At 50.5% G+C, this 20,891-nt stretch overlaps 7 protein-coding genes across 7 annotated transcripts; 2 read left to right on the top strand and 5 right to left on the bottom strand.

Annotated features, from left to right (window-relative positions):
- Positions 1-458: 458 nt before the first annotated feature.
- On the bottom strand, positions 459-1,025 carry Aud_001490 (GFA family protein; the record flags this gene model as incomplete). The annotated part of the gene is made up of 3 exons (XM_043286988.1): positions 459-539; positions 604-812; positions 905-1,025. The coding sequence occupies 3 exons, from the start codon at positions 1,023-1,025 to the stop codon at positions 459-461; spliced, it is 411 nt and encodes a 136-aa protein (XP_043142923.1).
- Positions 1,026-2,208: 1,183 nt separating this feature from the next.
- Positions 2,209-3,102, bottom strand: Aud_001489 (uncharacterized protein; the record flags this gene model as incomplete). The annotated part of the gene is made up of 1 exon (XM_043286987.1): positions 2,209-3,102. One exon carries the CDS (start codon positions 3,100-3,102, stop codon positions 2,209-2,211), a length of 894 nt encoding a protein of 297 aa, XP_043142922.1.
- Positions 3,103-3,890: 788 nt separating this feature from the next.
- Aud_001488 (uncharacterized protein) lies at positions 3,891-4,591 on the bottom strand (the record flags this gene model as incomplete). Its single annotated transcript, XM_043286986.1, has 4 exons — positions 3,891-3,941; positions 4,003-4,212; positions 4,273-4,391; positions 4,450-4,591. The coding sequence occupies 4 exons, from the start codon at positions 4,589-4,591 to the stop codon at positions 3,891-3,893; spliced, it is 522 nt and encodes a 173-aa protein (XP_043142921.1).
- Positions 4,592-7,052: 2,461 nt separating this feature from the next.
- Positions 7,053-9,495, top strand: Aud_001487 (fungal specific transcription factor domain-containing protein; the record flags this gene model as incomplete). Its single annotated transcript, XM_043286985.1, has 6 exons — positions 7,053-7,059; positions 7,192-7,243; positions 7,487-7,876; positions 7,946-8,383; positions 8,433-8,692; positions 8,744-9,495. 6 exons carry the CDS (start codon positions 7,053-7,055, stop codon positions 9,493-9,495), a joined length of 1,899 nt encoding a protein of 632 aa, XP_043142920.1.
- A 2,904-nt stretch (positions 9,496-12,399) lies between these two features.
- On the top strand, positions 12,400-14,853 carry optB (small oligopeptide transporter, OPT family; the record flags this gene model as incomplete). Its single annotated transcript, XM_043286984.1, has 2 exons — positions 12,400-14,113; positions 14,186-14,853. 2 exons carry the CDS (start codon positions 12,400-12,402, stop codon positions 14,851-14,853), a joined length of 2,382 nt encoding a protein of 793 aa, XP_043142919.1.
- A 552-nt stretch (positions 14,854-15,405) lies between these two features.
- Positions 15,406-17,078, bottom strand: Aud_001485 (cytochrome P450; the record flags this gene model as incomplete). The annotated part of the gene is made up of 3 exons (XM_043286983.1): positions 15,406-15,856; positions 15,918-16,724; positions 16,777-17,078. 3 exons carry the CDS (start codon positions 17,076-17,078, stop codon positions 15,406-15,408), a joined length of 1,560 nt encoding a protein of 519 aa, XP_043142918.1.
- Positions 17,079-18,054: 976 nt separating this feature from the next.
- Positions 18,055-20,659, bottom strand: Aud_001484 (DNA cross-link repair protein PSO2; the record flags this gene model as incomplete). The annotated part of the gene is made up of 2 exons (XM_043286982.1): positions 18,055-19,647; positions 19,703-20,659. The coding sequence occupies 2 exons, from the start codon at positions 20,657-20,659 to the stop codon at positions 18,055-18,057; spliced, it is 2,550 nt and encodes an 849-aa protein (XP_043142917.1).
- Positions 20,660-20,891: the final 232 nt, after the last annotated feature.

Below are 20,891 nucleotides of genomic sequence, written 5' to 3'. Positions count from 1 at the left end.
GAGCGTGTTGAGCACGTCCTGAGAGGGGATAAAAGGAACAAAGCTAAAGTTCCGTACTCTGTTCGGGTGATTAGGAGGGAATTAACACCAGAGTCCGCTTTATTATATTCCGCAAACAACTTGTCATCCACGTTTGCACTGCTGAGTATTATTCACTGATTGACTGAACAGATAAAGTGCCCAAGGTTCGTAGAATACAGCCTGAAGAGTTTACTTCAACACAAAGTAAAATGGAGGATGGCAACTGCTACAGGTGCAGTTTTGCAATTTGAATATATTCCCAGTTAATACAACAGGTTTTCAAACAGGTGAGACCAAATTTTCGAAGGATGTAGTTCCATCCCGGTAGCAACAAGGCGTCTAAAAAGTCAAACTTCATTCTCGTATTGCTGATTTCATCGTATATCCAAATGGTCATTCATCCGTCTGACCAAGCAAAATTCGTGTTTTCGTCCCATCTACTGGGGCATGTGCTCGAAAGGCTTGGCCAGGTGCTCCTGGCAGAAAGGAAGCTTGCCGACAGTCCAGATTTCCGTATCCTAGATAGAGACACAAGTAGTTAGCATATTTAACCCGATAGCGGCGCCTTCTGAATGCACGCACCGGCTTCAAATTCCTTTTGATGTCGGTGTCCAAGGTGCCAGCCTTGATGGCGATAATCTCTGGGGCAGCGTCCGGGTCGTGGGCAATTGGCGAACCACATTCCGAGCAGAAAATACGATGAACGGCTTTTCCGGAGCTCCCATTCTTCGCAAAGCTCTTGACGGGGCCATTGATCTTCAGCTTGTCTTTGGGGACGACCGCAACGAGCGCTGCAGAAGGGTGTAATCATTAGCCAACCAAATGATTATACGTTAATGTATGAAAAAACTGAGAAGCAGTAAGAAAAAGATTGGCATCATACAGTAAGTCGAGCCAGTCTGACGCTGGCAGTCATCGCAGTGGTCATATCCTACCAGAGCGGGCTGATCCACATCAACAGTGTAAGTGACTGCGTTGCAGAGGCAGTGACCAGTAAGAGGCATTGTGGCTAATTCGACTGATAATAACTAATTTAAAGGAAAGGTATCACGATAGAGTCAACAAGGTGCTCAAAGTTGAGTACCTTTGTAGAGAAATGGCGATGAGGGGGGTTTATTTATACCCCAAATCGCCCCCTCCCTCCTGCTCCTCCGTCTGTTTTGGAACCACCAGCCATTATTATTGCTGACCACTAGTGGCGTTCCCTATTCAATAATGAGCAAACGAAGTTTAAGCCGATGGTCAATTGAGGATCGGCCATGTTTGGCTCACGGGAAGAATGATGGAGGAGGGGCACCGTGGTAGAAACCGAGAGAGTTGCGTCACTGTCGCGCCGAGCTCATTTCTCTTCGTTTCTCTGCTACTAACCAAAAGGCTCTAGTAGCGCATTCTAGCTCCTCTGCTGGATTGCCATTTGGTCTTCTGATTCGGCCCAGACACTTCCCCGTCTAATCAGTATTTGTCAATGGGCATTTTTAGTCCAAAGCTCCCTTGTTGGAATTCATCTGCTGGGGCTGAAGGAGGGGCAGCGACAATTCCACCAACAAACGCCAATATGAATCAGAATTAGCGGGAACCACATTCTACTCGGGATATTATCACATTATTTCAAATCTACAGGACAAAGTGCATTCTCAAATATCTCCGTTGACGCGACAATGAGCTCTGATTGGTGTCCTTTTGCTCCTGTCGGGATTCCTAAATCCTAAGCCCCGCGCAAAGATTTGTCACGCTTGCATAAATAGAGACTCGGAAGGACGCCGCCCATTGATGGTGACAAGCAGTCCAACGAGCCGAAGCACGACAGCAAAGCCACTAATACTTTATTCATACTTTGAAGTATCTGACTAACTGACAGACCCAGCCGGTCCGCTTCGAGGTTCATTTTCCGAATCGGGATCCTCACGCTTCTCCAGCTCAATTGGCTGGCAACCTCGCCCGGACGCAACAATGCACTACGAATTCCATCTTCTTAAGTGATTCATATCGTCCTATCTCGACCCTCAAGAGACGAGTATCCATTGGTACGAAACTGAGACCATCTGGGTTTAAGCAAGGTCTAGGTTCGCGCACCACCTATCCATACGGCCAATAGCTTCCTCCATTGGCGGGGTATTGCAAGGGCGAAATTAAACACGACCACTCAGATGCGCACAGGGATTTTCGATCAGATCTTTGTCGATCTTTCTATTCCAGTTCATATAGTGTTTTGCCGTGATAAGACGATCGGCGCGAGTGCCTCTCCTGGTTCTGGGATACCCCTGTCCGCTGCGCCGATATACTGGATTCAGACACGCCATTAATTTGGATTTCCGGTGTTGCCAGGCCCGGTAGTTGCCCAGGCCGTAATGATCCAGGAAGCTCGTTGGCTGATGGGAAGGGATTTTTCTTATTGGCTGCACTATTCGGTCCATGAACCTGCTGCCATTTTTCACGGGGCGAATGCACTGTTTGACCATAATCCAGCACTGGTAATTCAGCGGACGCTACTGAAAATCTATGCGAAGAAGTCGAGGTCGGAGAACCCAAGGAGACAGAGTTGTTTTCCGCACGTTCTTTCAGAAGGTTTGCTTTCATGACCAGCCGATCGACCAGCGTTGCATGTGCTTTCTTCAGGGTCTTTTTGACAAAGCTCGTGGCCCAGATCTGACATCGCATCTGGATGTCCTCGCGCAAGTACAATCCCTCCCGAGGGGCCTCTGGTAAGCCCAGCTCGATGGTCTCGCGAGGTTCGCCCGGCATATTCCCGCAGACAGTCCATTTATCCCGAATATCGAGTCCCGTCGGTGCGTAGACATGCGTTTGCAGACCGCGTGGAAGATCATGGAAACAGCCTTTGTAGCTGACGTTGCCCTGAAGAAGTCCTCCGGGTAGATAGGATATCCTGTCGGTCAATTCGTACCAAACGGTGTGGAACTCGTCTGCGGGCGCGAAGCTAGGAGGTTTGCATTGAGCGAAATTGATGACTAGAGGATTCAGCTCTATCATCTCCTTATGGTTATGCAGTGTCTCCACAACTGTATCTCTGGTGATGTATGAGGGGAGGGGCGTAATGGTGGTGAAAACAGTCTGTTTGACCATTGTGCTGACTGCTGACGCCTTCCGAAGAAAACCACTTGGTGCCTATGCGAAGTTTGATATCAACAAGCAGTAAGTCAGTCTATATCAATACAGCGATCATAGTGTACTAGGGAATTGGAAATCTTTTCGTTGTGGAATATAATCAAGAAAGAGCAGTTACACATAAAAACGTCAGAAACCCAGATTGTTGGGACTCCTTGAGCCTTTCAGCCTTAATAATAGTTGCCGAGTACGGATTTATGTGGCTTGGATAATCTCCTATTTTTACCAATTCTGTGAAACTGAGTTTGGAGCGGGCGTTGCTCACATGGCCCCAGTGAGGTGCGCTTTTGGCCTCTTCCAACCCCGCACCGACCACTGATAGGAGAGTCAAGTCCTTGAACCAGCCACAAGCGTTCTGAATCTCTGAATCATCGAGGCAATACAGACGGATACTCTCCGTTGATTAGCAGAGCAATTCAGCTGGACAGTGCTTCGAGGCTTATACATCAGCATCCATGTCAGCTTATCGAAACTAGCCAACCAAAACCTCGCTTTCGTCTCGGTGCCCAACGCTAAGGCTTGTCTAGAATTGAATGAGGTTATGAGACCTAAATTTTGGCATTCTTAGGGCTGAACTATACTATGAGGTGAATCATTTTTTCCTGCAGACTTCAGACCCTTCTTGTCATGCTGTCATATCTCGAACTCAAAAGAGGAAACTTGGAAAGATGGTCAGACTCCGCCTCTTCTGAAGCCACAAAATATCCACACGGTGGAGTCTCCAGCCCCCCGACGATCTCTCCTGATCATTCCTGACCGCTGACTCTTCTGACATGCTCTATCTTATCGGCGGCGCTCTACAAAAAATAGCAGTTTGTCAGTCTGTTACCTGAGGCCAACCCGATATTTTCCGCTTACCTGCATCTGAGCCGCCATCCCTCCCGCGGGGTTTTGCCCTCCATACACAAACGATTCGGCTCTCTGCGCTTCTCGTGCATCATCCTTAGTCACATATACATCAACACCTGCATTGACAGGTGGAAGTCCCAGTGCCTCGTTCCGGTTGGCAATGGAGCGAACCTGAGCGGCGATGGAGCCCGCACCAGGGGGTTTGTTGAATGCACGACCCTAAAAATGCCATCAAACCGCTTCGTCTCGACAACGTGAAAAGGCGAGTGGCAGACTGACCTCCGTAGCTTGTATCTCTCGTGCATCCTCCTGGGTGATATGGCTCTGCGGCTTCCTCGAGATCTCATCCAACTTCGTGTCAAAGTTCATCTGCCGCATCGCCAGGCTCTGTGCCGTTGCTAAAGTGCAATCAATATCGGATGCTCTCCTTTTTTTCTACGATCGGGGAGAACTAACCTGCAGGTCCTCCCCTCACAGGCCCTGTGCCTGTCAACTCGCTCTCCGCTTGTGCTATGACGGAGACATCTTCGGGTGTGATGCGCTGGCCGACCTCGGCCGCGCGTTTGAGTTCGCTAACAGAAGGGAGATCGAAACTCATGTTTATATTACAGTTAAACAAAATAGTGATCTTTACAGTGAATTTTGAAATAGACTTAGTAGCTGTATATTGTTTGAATCTATCTGTTGCCTCATTGTTGGGATTAAGCGCCTTGTGATGTCACGGTGAGTACATCCCGCCATAGAGCAGGGGACGGCAACAATTGCATAACAACAGCGATAGCAATGCACCATTGATATGACACTTGACACCTTAGTCATGCGAGGTAGTTCAGAAGAAAATCGTTTCGTTTCTGATGGAGCTTCGTCGGGAGTACAATTCTAAGATAGCATCTACCCAGATCGGATTCTTGCACAAGCAAAGGTAGTTATTGATACTTAGATACAGTCTGGCAATGCACCATGTATCGGAGTCTGACAGGGTAAGCAGTGGCGGTTGGTTACTCCGAGATGGTATCAGTGATTTCCTTAGAGGAACGGAACAAAAGAGTGCTGAGACGATTAGGGCAAGCTTCGATCTATTCTGATCCATCGATAGTGATTCTTGAGATTACCCAGACGGCAGGTCTCTCCATGGCAGTAAACTAAGGGCACAGCTTCAACCTGCCGGAGAGTTGCCCGATCAATCACCGACCGGACTCCAGGTATAGCAGAAGTACTGCAAATGCCACCACTAAGGTGGCATCAAGCGAAACTGAAATTGTCCCCGATGACGTTCCATTGGAGGCTCTGTGCAACGAACCCCCCTCTGGCACGTGAATAGGGAACTTGCTCTCACCGTCGATACCAAATTTCGGCACGACATAAGCCACTGCAGCTGCTCTGCAGTGAGGGTCTATGTTCCGCAACGACTGGAGTTGCAGGACCCAGCTTCTATTTCTGGAAACGAGAAGTAGGATCTGCTCCTCAATATGCGAGATGAGTTGTCGATTGCGACACAGCAACACGGTGTCCGGCTAATGGGACATGCTGAGCTGGAGGCATCCAACTGTACATCAAGTTTTTCCAAGCGCGAGTCGTATTCGTCACCTGCAAGGCAATAGCACCTAATGCGTCTCGTCCACATGTGAAAATTGTAGGATCCTCAGTCAGAAAGAGAAGGTCCAAGGTTCTTGTAACCGTGATATCGGCATTACTACCTTTGACTGTCCCCACGGAGACCTGCATCGACTATCATACCGTCGCAGGTTAAAAGAGTATTAGATGGTATGTCGATTGTATGAGGATTCGGGGTGATAGAGCTGTGATCATACTACCCTGGACAACCATACATTAACATTTAGACGGATCAGGTGTCTTAAAGCCATGTTGTCCAACATTCTGTATTAACAGCTGAGGGCTTGTGCGACAGCTGAGGTGCTTCATTTAGACATGTGACGGTTATTAGAGCTGTATCCATTCAGCAAAGAGAGGAGAGAACTTCGAAGCCTGGTTTACCTACACACTTGGTTGCGACTTCATCTTCACAGTAGACCTCTAGTAGACTCGAGCAATACAAATCTTCCAGGCGTGCGTTCCGCAGGTCGGAACATGTTTGCTCATCAATCGCAGGCGATCCTGCGACTGCACCAAGTTCAGCCATGTTTGCGTAAGCATGGCAGAGCTTCAAAGTTGGCCAGTCAGTTCCGTCAGCCGTTGCAGCATAGTAGCGGATCGTCACTGATAATAAGCGAATGCCCTAAGGCTAGCGAAAGGCCCCAGTCACGGCGGCTTTGAGCCCGGAGATGCACATCAGTGGGCACAATGCTGAATGGATTGAGGGATAATCCGCCAGATCTACCTTTACACATTTTCTGAGGCTCTCAATAGAGAGGTGACTTCCATTGAATTCGCAATTAATACTCATGAATCCCGACGTACTATCCTGATATTGCTCAGGCTTCATCTAGGGCAAAGCCGGGAAAGGACCTTGGAGCCAATCGGAGCTACTTATATCCGGCCTGATTGCTTATCTCCGTGCCGGTTCCGGGCCTGATGCCAGGGTATAGCGTCATTGTCAACAAGCCCAGGTACAAGTTCGAGAAGAAGGATACCTATGAGTGAGATGGAACGCCGAGTCATGGCTGAACTATGATATCTAATATGAGTTTTAATAGGGCTTTTATAGGTCAAAGCTGAATCTCGTAGACCATAAGATCCATAATCACCACTTATATCCCCAATCCTCGTCTTGGAAACGTCTCGTGTTACGTGACTCTCACCCATAACCAAGTAGTAGTCTCGCTAAAGGATGCTATGAGTCGCGATTTGCTAAGTGAATGCTCAGTGTCTCTCCTAAGATCACCTTAGCCTCAACCCCAAATATCAGCAAACCAGTCTTCTTCCCAGTTAATGTCAATCATCGCCAGCAGTTCTGGGGCTTTCTCCACCAGTCACGGACATTATGGCACTATCTCCGATGGCCCAAACTTCTTCAACTCGTAGCTCTTCTCGCCAGTCCAACCGTCATCGCGAAGAGTATCAGGGAGAGAGATCCTTTACATTATCAGTGCAGGAGCAGAATGCGGAGTCTCTGCTCCGTTGTTCCCGATACATGCGAATGGTTGCTGATGAAATGGACCCCCAGTGAGATTCTTCACCCCTTCTCGAACGTTCCTGGGTGGGTTCCATGAGCAACGCTAACAAAGAAGCTTATCTTAGATCTTCGCTTAAGCGAGCCAAGAAAGCATGCACAGAGTGCAGACAACAAAAGGTAGGCTACTGCTCACTGAATGCTGGAGTGCATGGCCTACTCCAAGTGTTTCTTCATGACTAACTCTCCATCATCAGCACAAATGCGATGCCTATTTGAACCCTGATCAGCCATGCACAAGATGCCGAAAGTCTCAGATTAAATGTGTCATCTCAGACCCTTTTCGAAGGGAGCATAAACGCCAGTATGTATTGCCCCAGTTTCATGGTTTGTGTTGGCTGAAAGGCTGACAAATCTACGCAGGCGTCGAGCCGAACTGGAACATGAGGCGAATGAGCTCCGGCGACAATTACAAGCTGTGCAGGCTCCAACGCATCATGCCTCGCCCATAGCCATGCTCACAGCTGCAGCAGAGATGGGAGTACACTCTGCAAGCAGCGAGCTTGCATTAAGTCTTCCTATCCCTCCTGCTCCTGCTCTCCCCACTCCTCCGGCTTCTGGTCCTTCTCCTTCTTGTGCCGCTGCTCTTCCTGTTCCGTCGTATGCGCAGCAGCTGCTATCCTCGGCAGGTCTAGAAGAGCCTTTGGCCCAAGTGGATATCGAGCCGGACAATCGTCGTCCAGAGCCGACAGTTCCTCGTACCTTGAATAATGTAACGGTGAAGGCAGCGGAGATTGATGATCTGTTCCAAGTGTAAGCCAATGATAACAGTTGGATGATGGCCCACCGAGTATATTTACAACGCTGACTGTGATGCTACAGGTTCTTCCGTGAATATTCGCAGTTCCTTCCCATTCTCGACATCGGGCTGACACCCAATGCATATTACACACATTCTCCTTTTCTTTTCTGGGCTGTTATTGGGGTTGCGTGCAGGTCTTACCCGAAAAATCCTACCTTACTGACAGCTCTCTCTCGGGGCATTGTTGAGATGGCTTTACTCTCAGCCTTGTCAACAACACCATGGCACACGGTTCAGGGACTGTTGCTGCTTCTCACATGGCCCTTTGCAAAGGACAAAACTCGGTCGGATGTAATGTTCACCTTGAGCGGCATGATGTTGCATATCGCCATGCAGAACGGCACGCACATACCCACGTCCAGCCATGAGTTTTCCAGGTTTAAAACTTCCGCCCCGTCCGAAGCTGATATGATCCGGCGATCGGAACTCTGGGCGCATTGCGTGATTGCTTATCAGAAGTAAGTCCTTAACTCCAAGGGTTTGCCAGCATTGCTCACAGTCTTATAGCTCTTGTATTGTCAAAGGGCAATTAGCTCGCACTCTCAACGATATGCACCAGGAACTCGGGCAGAGCCATCGCTTGTTCCAGAGAATCGCACCAGGATTGGTGCTGAAGCTGAAATGCTTGGACCTGGTAACCAGATGCAGCGCGGCAGTCGTAGAAATCGGCTTGCGAAATTTGTCTTTGGAACAGGAGCGATCGTTGGATATCATTCTCCGCACATACGAGAGTCAAATCACAGACTTGGAATCCCAGTTCACTTCCGGTATGATCCAGCTGATTTATTCAAGGAGGAACAGCGCTGACGCCCTTACAGCAGTCGACAGATTCCACATAGCTCTGTGCCGCTTGAGTATTCTAGCCTTTCATTTCTACAAGACCGAAATCCTATCTTCAACGGGCTCCTTGCCTCGCCTTTTGGCCGCGGCTTGCCGAGTCATTGACTTCGTCCAGTCTTTAGGTCAAACACCTGGCCGCCTGGTCACTACCCCCTTACAGATAAACTTCGGGCTCCTTCTCGCTTCAGTGTCCCTGCTCCGCATACTCAAGCTATACACATCTTGCGACCTGGATCTCGAGCGAGCCAGGACCTCTTTTTTCGCCGGAATCAATCTCGCCAAGGAGATGTCCGTCCAGCAGAACGATACTGCCGCCAAGGCCGTCTTCATCCTGAACCAGCTCTGGAATAGCACCAAGGCCTACCGTAAGCCTGATGGCAGCGCGTACACATCCCTCAGGGTGCGGGGTCGTCTTGTCCTCAGTCCCGTCCTCGACGCGATCTGGTGGTGGCGAGACGAAAACGAACCGCAGTATCGTATAATGTATCTTCCGCAGGGGGAGGCCGCGGATGGTATACCTCCCATTCCTGAAACTCATCCTGCACAGGCTGATGACCCCATGATCTCAGGAGCTGAGAACAATCGCAACCACTCCAGTGCGGCCGCCAGCACCATGGTCAACTCTGTGGAGAGACAGGACTCAGCTCGTGCCGACGACTACTTCCTCGCAGATTTCGAATGGGCATTGTGCGAAGATGAATTCTTCCTGCCTACCGGCCCGTATACCTAGAGATCATTGACCGGGAACTCGAGGCGTAAGGTGGACCTTTTGCGGAGGGATAGTGGACAACATCTCGTTGGCATTGATCTTCAGGATTTGCAAGTTCGCAGCACTGCTTTGAAGGCTATCAGGAAGCAGAGCATCTTTTGCAATCGGCGGAGCCTTTTTTCTGCTCAGGAAATCCTTTTTGTCAGAGTACATATAGGTGTCAGGTTATTTTCATGTGGATAAGAGTAATACTAGCAATAGCTGTAGTCGATAATGCCAGGGGGAAAAACAGCCCTTGTCTCCTTCTCAAGCTCACGCCTAGGTATAATATTGCCGAGTAATCTCCGCCAGAGCGCATCCAATCAATACAGTGTTTCATGCGGAATCCTACTAGGTCGAAGCCAGATCACGACATGAACGGCGATTCGCCGTTCAGCGAACCCAAAAGCGAATTTTGGTCCCATTCCTACATTGTGATGGTGATCAGAGTTTATACCTTGCTGACGCGTACTTTGACTTCATCGCGGACGTTGTATGGATCAGGACAGTTGAAAAGAAGTCCTCCCCGTAGCCCGCATAAATTAGACTATCCTACGCTTAGACCTGAACGTGATAAGATGCATACTTCTCGCCTAAATTTGGTTGATTTAGTCCGCCGGAGCTAGTGCAGATAAAGCAGGAGGTTAACAGGCGATATATGCAGGATGGGGATATGGCTCCGTTCCTTATCTGCCTCGCTTGCTGTCTGTCCATGGATAGAAACGGCGCCGTAGCGGCCTTAGCGCCAGGCTAGGTTGGGAACAGGCCAGCGTGAAAGCTCAGGACAATCTAGCAATGTGAGAGATACGATTGTAGAAGGTCTAAACGATTATTGTTCTCTAATCTGGGCAGCTCGTCTGTGGAATGCCTTTATTCTGGCCTTGCATATACTCAGTCGTCGAGAATTTGTGCCCACTTTTGCATCAAACTAAAACTAGACTTTGATGGTGGGTCGTGAACGTGTGAAACCACTCGGACCTTGACACACACGCGCTTGCAAACTTAAAAAGGAAATTGGTCTCACCCGAACAACAGCATTGTACAAAGCAGCATAACGATCAGGAGTAGTCCTTGTCTCGGCTAAACCAAGGGTCAAGTAACATCGGGTACGTGGCCATCTGAGAACTGGCCCCAAGGTAAGTAATGCTATCGCATAATAAATTCCGTGATTCATATGGAAGGAGGTCACAACAGTCGGAATTTTCAAGGACTCATTTGCTGCGGCCCCAATTCTCCCAGCGTCTGAAGCCAAGTTCCTCCGCTCCCACTTCTCAAAGGCTCAAAGGATCATTGGTGGCGGTTATCGCTGGCTTATCACGGACAAGCCTCGTGGGTGGTCCCGGGCGGGGGCGCCGCAGCAAGCTTATCATCCGTCTTGTTCCAAATCCAATCCTCCGTATCCTCCTCCGGGTCCCCCCCTGATCCCATCAATCCATACCCAGCGACATATCTGAGACACACTTGGGCTTCAGATAAGTGAATCTTGCCACCGAAATCAGCGATTGTGCTCCCCACGCTTTATCTCGTCTGTCCAGAAGCCACATGATCTTTTGTCGTGTGGGTATGGAAAATGTTCAGAAGCAAGCCAGTGCCCATTGTCTGATGCAGAAGACCACGCTACCCCGGATTTGGCACATATGGCCGGCCGAATTTATCTCCAGCCAGCCCCCGACCACTTAGTCTTGTCTTTTGTTGCTTAAGTTTGAGTCTAATCAAAGATAGCCCAGAAGTATTGCCTTCACTGATGTCGATCGGGGCTTAAGCGGCAAGTCTGGAAGAGGCATGTTGACTACGACCGGTCCTGGCTTTTACCCCACAGCCAGTGAATGGAAGGCAACATGGGAAAAAGAGCGAATGTGAAAAAGCAACTTTAGTCGAGTAAAGGCGCCGTCGAGTATCCCTGAGACCTTGTGCGACCTGGACATTGGTTCGGACTCCCGGCGGGGCAATCAGAAGTCGTTCCAACCTTCTAATGAATTGCAGAGTTGAAACTAGGGCTCCCACACGCTGCCATCAGTATTGGACAGCTTCTGAGCGTTCTCATTTCTCGCTTAACCCGTCAGTCTGTCTGGCGTCACCAGCGCGGTGGAACACTGCTCTCCAGAAATAAGAAATAAGAAGCTCTGATTGCGTCGCTTTGCGGCCATGGCAACAGGGGCGCTAGTATAGCTCCGTGGACTGTGTCGCCGATAACTCGCAGTCTAGGTTCATGTCTTTCAAGGATGGAACCCCAGACTCCCAACCGGTCGGGTTCCTCCAATGGGAAGCTATCATTGTCGAGTCCTTCGTTGTCACACGTGTCGAGAATCACTTTGGAATGCCCCCTCATAGAACTAACCATCGATCAGACCATGCGTTTATTAACTGGTTACCTATCAGGGTAACATCTGTCAAGAGCAAATGACTTACTATCTCGGTGGCGGACAGCGGGCCCCATCCCCCTCCTTGAGATATGATCTTTGAGTGGCTAAAATCATATTAAATGAAAGTAACCAGAGATAACGTGGCGGGTTACCGTCGGCCCTGAATTAAGCACCGATATCTGGTTGGGATAGTGATAGCGAGACCTGCTGGGGGGATGGTTCCCTGTCTGTGATGGTTCTCGCCCGCGCACCACTCTCACTTCTGTATATAACGTGACCCCCTGCATCTGCTTTGCGTCTGATCTTCCTCCTGCTTCCCTTCCCCTTCCCTTCCCCTCTCATCCCTCTCTGATCATCTAATTCTCTCCCCTGTCGATCGTGTATGGAACAGCCAAAGGTGGATCCTTCTCACGACGGTTCTGCTCCACTATTACTCCTTCTCTCATCCATTGCAGACATCCTGCATTGAAGAATTTCTTCTATTATCTGCCGCCGACCTCAACCGTTCGATCATCTCCTCAATATGAAGGAGGAGAAGATCATCGAGCCCACGGTCGCCGTCAGCGACAACTCTCTGGCGGACGAGACGGCGCCCGATGAGGTCCTGAAGCATCTCAGGCACATTAAGGAGCAACATCAGTGGGATCCTAATCTCCCTGACGATGTGGCTGAGGAGCTCGAGGAGGCCCTGCACACGTCCGACAAGGGTACTCGTGCTGGCGTTGCCCATGAACTTATGGAAAATTCGCCCTACGTCGAGGTTCGCGCCGCGGTTCCAAACTACGATGAGGGTGGACACACAAACACAATCCGCGCCTGGACTATCGGCTTGGTGTTCTGCACCATTGGTTCAGCTCTCAACATGCTGTTTTCTATGCGCCAGCCGTACATTATCATCCCTTCGTACGTGATCCAGGTCGTCGCCTTCCCAGTGGGGCTGGCTTGGTACAAGGTAATGCCCAGCAAGCAGTTCAGGTTCTTCGGCATCGATTGCAACCTCAACCCTGGACCGTTTAGCAAGAAGGAGCATGCTCTTATTGTCATCATGTCCAATGCTACCTTTGCTGGTGGTGCTGCTTATGCGACGGATGTGCTGCTCGCTCAGAGAGCCTTCTACAAGCAGCGTTATAGTTGGGCTTTTGAGATTTTGATGTGCATATCTACCCAGACTCTAGGCTTTGGCATGGCCGGCTTCTTCTATCGGTTCCTGGTCACGCCAGCCGCCATGATCTGGCCCTCCACTCTCATCAACTCCGCACTCTTTACTGCTTTGCACGATCGTTCAAAGCCCGATCCACGAAAGGTCTCTGGATGGACCATTGGAAAGTACCGCCTCTTTCTGTACTGCATGATCGGATCATTCGTCTGGTACTGGTTCCCCGGATACATTGCTCCGTTTTTGAGTACCTTCGCTTTCATCACCTGGATCAAGCCCCAGAACCCGGTCATCAACCAGCTCTTTGGTGGTTGGACCGGGCTTTCCCTCATTCCCATCACGTTTGACTGGACACAGGTCTCTGGTTTCAACTTCAGCCCCCTGATCTCCCCGTGGCATGCGCACATGAATACTCTGATTGGTATGGTGATATTTTTCTGGATCACCACAATGGGCGTGCACTATAGTGGTATGTGGTACGGCAAGTACTTGCCCATTAGCGACTCGAAAAGCTACGACAACACTGCCCATACGTACAAAGTGTCTAAAATTCTGACCCCAAATTTTGAGTTTGACCAAGCCAAGTATGCACAATATTCGCCTCTTTTCCTGTCCACCACATTCGCTCTGAACTATGGTTTAAATTTTGCTACCATCATCGCTTTGCTCCTTCATACTGGACTCTTTCATGGGAAGGAGCTGTGGGCGCGGGTACGCAAGTTCGGTAAGGAGGAGGAAGACGTCCACGGACGTCTCATGTCCCGATTCAAGACCGTCCCATTGTGGTGGTATGCTGTACTTTCACTGGTCATGATCGGAATGGGTCTAGGCGTTGCACTGGGCTATCCAACTCATTTGAGCTGGTGGGCCTTTTTCGTCTCCTTGATTATCGCCGCTGTGTGGTTTGTGCCCATTGGTCTCGTGCAGGCAACGACCAACATTCAGATCGGACTGAACGTCATTACGGAGTTCATCATCGGTTACATGCAGCCGGGACGCCCTATGGCCATGATGCTGTTCAAGACCTACGGGTACATCACCATGTCGCAAGGTCTGTACTTTTGCCAGGACATGAAACTAGGTATGTCATTTATCAAAAACAGAAGAGTCGTCGAATTAGCACGATCATAGGGCTGACTTGAGTACAACCTAGGCCACTACATGAAGCTCCCGCCCCGCGTGACCTTCGCCGGACAGTTGGTTGCCTGTTTGTGGTCCTCGGTCGTCCAAATATGCACGATGAACTGGGCACTTGGAGCGATTACGAAAGTCTGCGACGAAGATCAGGCCAACCGCTACACCTGTCCCAACGGCCGCGTATTCTTCAATGCTTCCATTATTTGGGGTGTCATCGGCCCCTCCCGCATGTTTTCTCCCGGTCAGATATATTCCGGCCTCATGTGGTTCTGGCTCGCTGGCGCCATTTTGCCCGTTGCAATCTACATCGGTGCTCGCTACTGGCCCAAGAGTCCCATCCGGTACCTCAGCGCGCCCGTCATCTTCGGTGGTGCGGGACTGATTCCCCCCGCGACGCCGCTGAACTACCTCAGCTGGGGCATCGTAGGTCTTGTGTTCAACAGGTACATCCGCAACCGCTTCCGTGGATGGTGGATGCACTACACCTACGTTTTGTCAGCAGGATTGGACGTCGGCCTGGCGCTGTGCACCATCCTGATCTTCCTCGCGCTTCAGTTAACCAACACGAGTTTCCCAAGTTGGTGGGGTACCAACATCGCCGCTGACACCATGGATGCCTCTGGAACGGCCATCCAGGTTAAGTTGCCAGATGGCCATACTTTCGGTCCCGAGACTTGGTCTTGATGCCGTGCAGGTGCGCGTCGACTCAAGCATGCGACCTGTTAGATACAGGTGGGAATTGTTTGTCTGAGCTATGGGGATGTTTGTGGGGGCTCCGTAGTGTTCTTCTATGGTTTTGATGTTCTTCCTGCCTGGCTAGACATGCAACCCGTGGCAATGATAATAATATGATGACTTACGATAATGCTTTTATGAAGCTACTTCAAGGTCAAAATATCCATAATTTGACAACAACTTTCAAGTCTTATTGAGTGGGAAGTTTTGATCGCTTCGTAGGATTTGGTATTTATTTAATGCCCCTCACCACCGGCAGGAAGCGCTGCTCAACGGCATCATGCAGAGGACCAGAAGAACCCGAAAGATATCAACAATGCATGAACAAGTGATCACATCGAAAGAAGTGAATCGAAGATATAGAAACATGAGAGAAGAAAGAAAAAAAAATTTCAATACAGATGATTCATTGCATTATCGCGGGCCCCATCCAATGGTCAATTCCTCCCAAGTCATATCCTAGGATTCCACCAGCCATCATATTGCTCAACTTGTATTTTTTTAAACAGAGGCATGCGCAGCCCTCCGCTTCATCCCGACAACCAGTCCCAGAGGCTTGCGCAGGAAGCCCTCACGTGTCTCCATGGGTCCATCCTGCTGCATCTCAAACTCGAAGAGCCGGAATATTGTACCGGTCATGACAAGCAGTTCCATTTCGGCGACGTTGCGACCGACGCAGGCGCGAGGACCAGTGGAGAAGGGAATGAAAGCGGCCTTCTGGCGCGCGGTAAGGCGGGCGGGATCCCAGCGTTCGGGGACGAATTCCTCGGCGTCGGGGCCCCAGATTTCCTTGGAGCGATGGAGGGTGTAGCTGGGGACGGAGACGACGTCGCCGGGGTAGAAAGTGTGACCGGAGATGGTGACCGGGGGATTGCCCGCGGGAATCTCACGGGGAAGGCCCATGGCAGAGGTGCTGTGGATGCGCATAGTTTCCCAGATGACCCATTGCAGGCTGGATATGATTGTTAGCAAAGTAATGAAAGGGAAAGGGAATGGACGGAATGGGGACGTACTAGGGAATATCTTTGACCATGGAATGCGTGGGAACATCGACGTCGTCGGGAATAGCCTTGTCGAGAACCTTTTGGAGCTTGGGGATGACGCCGGGGGTACGCATGCACCAGTAGAGGATTGCGCAGGTGGTGTTGGAGGTAGTGTCTGAACCAGCGATGAGCTGGGTCAAGGCCTCGGCAGTGAGTTCCTCGCGGCCGAGCTTGTTGCCGTTGCTGTCCTTGCCTTCCATCAGACGGGACAGGAGATCGACACGGGTGTTCTTAGCCATGACTTCGGGCTTGAGGCGCTCGTTGACACGGGCAACGGCGATACCGGCCAGGTTTTCAACGGCTTGAATGCCATCCTTGAAGAAGCGGTCGGGGAGATATTTGGCGTAGGGGATGAGTCTGGGGAGACAGCCGAGAGTAGCAGACACCTCACCACGGCGGTTGAGGACTTCGACAGCCTGGACATATGTGGGGGGCGAGTCAGGCGTCTTGCGCATCTCGGCAATATCCTTGCTCTTGTCGAGCATTCCAAAGGGAGCACCAAAGGCAAGGTCGCCAATGATGTCAAAAGCCAGATAGTTGAACCAGTTGAGAGCGTCGATGGTGGCATAGCCGGACCGGGGGTTACCGTTGAGCTTGGCGAGCTTGGTCCACTGCTGAACGAACAGCTCGACGTTTTGGTGGATGTACTGCTCGAACTGGCCAATAGACTTCATACTAAAGGTATGAGAGACAGTCTTGCGCTTGCGGGTATGTTCTTCACGGTCGCGAGTATTGAAAAGACCGCGACGAATCGAGACAAAGGCATCATAGAAATCGCTGTAAGGTAAATAAGTCAAAGTTCGGAAGATTCAATGGGGGTTACACATACGATTTGAGAAAACCATTTCCGTGTCCGTAGATAGCCTGAATTGCATCGTCATCCGCAATGGAGACATGTTTTGGCGCAATGCGAACCACTTTTCCATATTTCTTGTGGGCCTCGTCCACTTTCAGGAACCGGTGGCCTCTACGGGCCTGCAGGAGCAGCCAGAGGTTGCTAAATGCAGCGAAGCTCGGAGAAGGAATATCATGTAGATGCCATGTCTGCAGGTACGGAAGGATGTAGTAAGCGGCAAACAGACCCAACAGGATAAAACCTGTGGTCTGCGGGGTGAGAAGGTCGGTGATCATAGTGGGCCGATCCTAAATTCCAATCTGCAAAGCTGCCAGACCTAAGCAGGATTGCTTAACCATTAGTAACGACCGATGTAGATGCTGTGTTGCAATGGTCTGATAGGGCTGCAAATCAATTGCCCACTAAGCGCACATTGACAGCTTCAAAAGTGGTGGACTAACCTTGTTGGTAGCTAGTTTGGTTGTTCCGGAGGAAGACTTTTGCGTGCCAAGAGGTGTCGTCTCGCAAGGAATCTGGATAAGTATATAAGGATAAACCAAGAAGAAACGGCCAGGATTCTCTCAAAGACAGACTCAAGTCGATCAAAAAGAGCCAAAATTTAGTCCATGGTACTCTGCTTATGATTTAGTCTGCCAACAAACCGTCGCAGACACTGCAGTGATGCAGTCTATTTATGGATTGAAGGATTGACCGGAAGAGGGGAAACCCCGAGGCTATCCAAGTGACGGATCTGGGGGTCGGGAGTCTGGGGTTGGGTCCAAGCCAGCTACGAGCCGATCTGCGACCCCGACGCTGGCGTTTCTACCGCTTCACCGCTCGGTTATTCTGTTTTGCCTTCTCGGTGCTAGTATCAAGAGTGGGGTTGACAATCATCCTGTCAGCAGTGGTAAAAATGGCTAAGACAAACCTTGGTTGTGTGAGCCATGTCTTGTAATTGGAGGTTCACAACAGGTAATTGCTTGGAGGAGGAAGAACAAGTGGCGTGATCGCCTGCCTGCCTGCCTGGATGCCTGATCCCAAGTGTGTCGAAGATGCAGATGATGCAGATGATGCAGACTACTCCCAATTTATCGCAGATCTTTGCATATTTACAGCTTAGAGACTTCGCTTAAGAGGACTTGTAGTACTAAATGGTGTGGAGCGTCTCATTCTCCATATCCAAATATGGACATGATATATCAGAGACTAGAGGGATCTGTCATCTATGCTGCCCAGGGCTATGTCCATCTCTATCAACAGTAGGCTGTACATTTACCATCTTTCTCCCTCTACTGGGTACAGTCCACTCTTCCTCTTTTCGGCCTCCCACCGTTCAAACCATGCTTTCATTTGCTCCCGGCTCTTCCGGCTACCCACATTCACGGTCGGGATTATCCGTCCTATCCGTAAGGCGCAGCAGAACATAGTCAGCTCACGGAAAGAGCTGTGTTCGCTGTATGGTACCCCGTAGCACGCACTCTCCCGGGTACTCCCTCTTTGAGGTGTCAGATCGCGTGCCGAAAACGACGTCTTCCACTGCGGTGAGTGCAACACTGTGGAGACGGGCGGGTTGTCCAGCATTCGACCTGCCGGCGGACGGTAATTCCACCCCGTCGGTCGAAAGCCTACAATGCGCGAGAAATGCGGCTTCATTGAGTCCAAGTAGTCGGCCAAGGTCTCTGCGCGAATCTCAAAGAGCGTCTGCATATGCACCTGAGCCTCAACCGGATCATCAGTGAGTAGTGAGGATAATTCCGGGTCTTCTAAGCACGCGCACACTCGCTTCTTGGCTGGCGTGGCGTATATCTTGCTTTTTAGTGCTCGAGCGATGCCAAGACATATTCGCTCCTTGCCGATACTGTATGTCCCTATAACGACAAGCAACCGACCCTGAGCCCGGGCGGCCTGATTCTCCGAATTGCCACGGGACCCGCTCATCGCAGAAAAGAATCGGCTCATAACATTTCCTGCACCAGAGCTTCCCTTCTGCAACAGATTCTGACCGACACCTTCTTCCGGATTTTGGTCGAGACTGACACACAGATTCGCGCATGCTTCGATGACATCCTCCTGGCTGGGGAACGCATACTTAGGACTCATATATGTCGTGTCAAGGTAACAAACGTCAATTCTCTGTTGACGGCGTTGGCCAGTAGTAGGGTCATCTATTTCCGGACGCAAAAGCGCATGTTGCACATGTGCGGGAGACGCCCGAAAGTCTCCACAGTGCAAGATGCGTTGTACTCTCGCAGATGATCCGGATCCCATCTGTTTTTCGAAAAGGAAGATGGCGCTCCCAGGGCAGTGATTGGCCTCGATCATGGTGACATGCACGCCATTCGTTCCAGGAACCTCTGTCTTCTTTTCGAACTGCAGGTCTACCACCCATTTGGTGTCAACCTTGAGTTGCTGGCGCACTAGATTGGCCGTAGCCCTGCTACAGTAGATAGGACCATGTCGCCAGGACGATGTGAGACCGATATAGTGATCACTATGGTAGTGGCTGAGAAAATAGGCGTTACAGCCTTCCACAGCACCATAGCGAAACGCATCCACGCAGATGGAAAAACCAGGAAGAATCTTGTAGAATGGACAAGTTCGTTGATAAGCCTGCTTCCCGCGAGACGCTATCTCTCCTGCTGCTGCAGTCGCCCAAGCGGCATCCTCAGCGTTTCCAGCCATAATCTTCGAGAAGGCTGATTTTGACTTTGTACCGCCTGACGAGAAAGGGTCACGTTGAGCTGGTCGTGGGACAGCAGCCCTATCGGACCGCGATAGGGCTTGCTTCGGAGCGTCCGAGAGTGTTTCTGCTGAGTTAGCCGTAGGCCCCCCGTCGAGGCAATCGTTCACATGCAGGCTCACATCCTGCAACAAATTAGGTAGAGGTTCAAAAAATAGGAATCCCAACAGGGCATCTTACCGACTCGCTTAATCCTGATAGATCTGACTGGCATATCGGACATGCAGGGCCTTCACCACCAGAACATTCCCTAACATCATTGATCCCCAAGGAATCATCCATGGCAGTTGAGTCAACGAAATCCGGGTTCTCGTCAGCATCTTCGTCTGCGTAAAATGGATCAAGTGTATCGTCGTCTAGGAAGTTATCGTCTTCTATATCGTCAAAATTCGCGAATTCATCGTCTCCTGCGTGACTCGTGGCTTCTCTTACCAATGAGGGTGCGGCGACAGCGGACGGTTGCTCTTTAAGTGCCGGGTTAACATTAACACTACTCGTTGGACTCTTGTCCTCGTTTCCGGTCGGGGTCCGCTCAAAACTCGGTGCTTCCTGGTCTACCTCCTTGAAGGCATCCATATCGTCGCCCAGATCGTCTTCGCTGTCTGATTCATCGATAAAAGGACCACTGACTTGCCGGATCTTGGTAGGTTTGGCCGGACAGGTAACATCGCCTTGATCAACCGCTGAGGAAGAGTCCACTTTTCGTCGTTTGACCGAGTTTCCGTTCTCATTATATCTCCCACCTTCTGGCTGTGTCACATCTTCATTTCCGTCCTCATCGCCCCAGATATCATCTGGTGTCCTCGACCGTGACTCGCGAGATTCGGGAATACCGGTTCCCGTTTTCAACGACTTCGAATCATTCTTATCTTCCAGAAAAAGACTCCCAGCCGTATTACTTGCTTGCGAACTACCTTGTCTGCGTAAGGAAATTGGGCTATTACCGCTCCCGTTCGGACGCTCGACCTTGGTTGCAAACTGCGTGATTCGAGGTTGCCGAGAAGTGGCTTGCGGGGGCCCGTCGGCTTTCTGGAAGAAATTCAACAGACTCGCATTCCGTTTCACCTGCGTTTTCTGCTTTGAGCCGGGTGGTGTCTTCGATGGAGTAAATCCTTTTCGCGCCTGGGTGCCCGCCATTGTCGATCTTCAAACGGATACTTGCAAGCAGTTCGGGGAAATCGGCGGGGTCTTGCGGGCAGGTCGTCGTGGCTATAACGATAGCAATTCGTTGACCCCTCGCTCCAAGGGCATGCCTTCCGAATTAACATGGAACCAGGGAAACTTTCCCGTCACTCTTGTTCAGGAAACGTACAAATTCGTATCGTCATGAATCATGAAATTGGCGGTTAAGAAGCCACAAGCAGAAGGG

The sequence above is a fragment of the Aspergillus udagawae genome (assembly GCF_001078395.1).
Source record: "Aspergillus udagawae IFM 46973 DNA, scaffold_1, whole genome shotgun sequence".
In the NCBI taxonomy this organism is placed as follows: Eukaryota; Fungi; Ascomycota; class Eurotiomycetes; order Eurotiales; family Aspergillaceae; genus Aspergillus; species Aspergillus udagawae.
This window is presented reverse-complemented; position numbering and strand designations above follow the sequence as displayed.